This window comes from Austrofundulus limnaeus, unplaced genomic scaffold (genome assembly GCF_001266775.1).
Source record: "Austrofundulus limnaeus strain Quisiro unplaced genomic scaffold, Austrofundulus_limnaeus-1.0 Scaffold315, whole genome shotgun sequence".
Lineage (NCBI taxonomy): Eukaryota > Metazoa > Chordata > Actinopteri > Cyprinodontiformes > Rivulidae > Austrofundulus > Austrofundulus limnaeus.
The window spans coordinates 403,532-404,882 of record NW_013952717.1 but is presented as its reverse complement, the minus strand read 5'-3'; the positions used below and the strand labels follow the sequence as shown (position 1 = coordinate 404,882).

The 1,351-nt window shown below is 42.3% G+C and overlaps 1 protein-coding gene across 2 annotated transcripts in view; it reads left to right on the top strand.

The window, feature by feature from the left end:
• adcy8 (adenylate cyclase 8 (brain)) overlaps nt 1-1,351 on the top strand; it is an 89,703-nt gene that overhangs the window by 39,116 nt on the left and 49,236 nt on the right. For both annotated transcript variants that reach the window (XM_014022033.1, XM_014022032.1), the window contains exon 7: nt 236-506. In XM_014022033.1, the coding sequence (XP_013877487.1) occupies nt 236-506 (271 nt within the window). The remainder of the gene's footprint in view (nt 1-235; nt 507-1,351) is intronic.

The window sequence follows — 1,351 nt, the reverse complement described above, 5'->3', positions numbered from 1 at the left end:
TTTTGTTTCTTAATTTAACTTTGTTGTGAGCAAAATGTTACCAAAACAGCCCAGTGGATCAGATTTGATACAAAAAATATCTCATAAACAAAGTGATGTGGCAAAAAAAAAAAAGGATTTTGTTTAATAAAGRCCCAATAAACGTCAGTTCTAAAACATGATAATTTTCTGACTTTTTTTTTAAAGGKTTAGGCTTTAAAGGGTTAAGTTTGAGCATATCKTTCTGGTGTTTCAGGAGAATCCACATCTCCAAAGCAGCGTTGGACTGCCTGAACGGGGACTACGAGGTGGAGGAAGGCCACGGCAAAGACCGCAACGACTTCCTGCGGCGCCACAACATCGAGACGTACCTGATCAGGCAGCCGGAGGAGAGCCTGCTCACGCTGCCGGAGGACATCATGAAGGAGGCGGCCAGCTCGGCCGACCGCCGCTCCAGCAGCGCCACCTTCAACGAGGCCTCGTGGAGCCCCGAGCTGCCCTTCGACAACATCGTGGGGAACCAGAACGTGAGTCCCGTCCGACCGGACGTCCTGACAGCTGGTTCTGCAGCTGAGGGCTCAAACTGTTCCTGTCGGTTCTGCCTCGCTCTGAGTTTGAGTCACATTAATCTGCAGCAGATTGTTTGTTCTGTAAAAACTCTGCTGCAGGAGGACGTTTCCATGGAGCGCATGGGATGTTTGTAGTTGTCCTGCCTGCTTCTTCCTTGTTTTGTCCTTTTTTTGTTTGGTCTTTTTTGGAACAAGGGGATGTCTTTCTGCGTGGAGACGATGTTACCCTGGTAACGGATCATTTTCTGTGTGTGTGTGTGTGTGTGTGTGTGTGTCTCAGAGGATGACGAGCTTCAGATTGTGTGGTCCTTTTCAAACATCCTCCTTTGTTTTTGTCCTCACTCGTCTTTGTTTCCAGAGGCATCATGTCGACATTTTTAGGGCTTGATCTGAGTTTGACTTGAAAGAAAAACTTTTATTGTCTTTATTTTATTCTTTAAGAACAAAATGTTGTTTTCTAAAAACCTTCAGCCACCTTGGACTACTTTACCACAACAGTAATACTTTTTTAAATTAGAGTTTGTAGGTTTTTCTGTTTTAATTTTGGAGTTATTCTGAGCAGAAATAGATTTGTTTTATTAATTTTTTTTAAGTTAATATTTAGTGTTTTCCTGTAAGTCCGGAGGCTCTAGGTCAATTCTTGTCTCTTTGTTTACAGATTTATTTACTTTTAAATGCACTTTCCCCAGCTTGTGTCTCTTTTGGACCCTCTCTGGAGAGGACACTTCAGAAATAAYAATATTTTAGTTTTTCCTGATCAAAAAATCGGGAAAGTAAAAGTACTTTTACACACTCTCTACTAA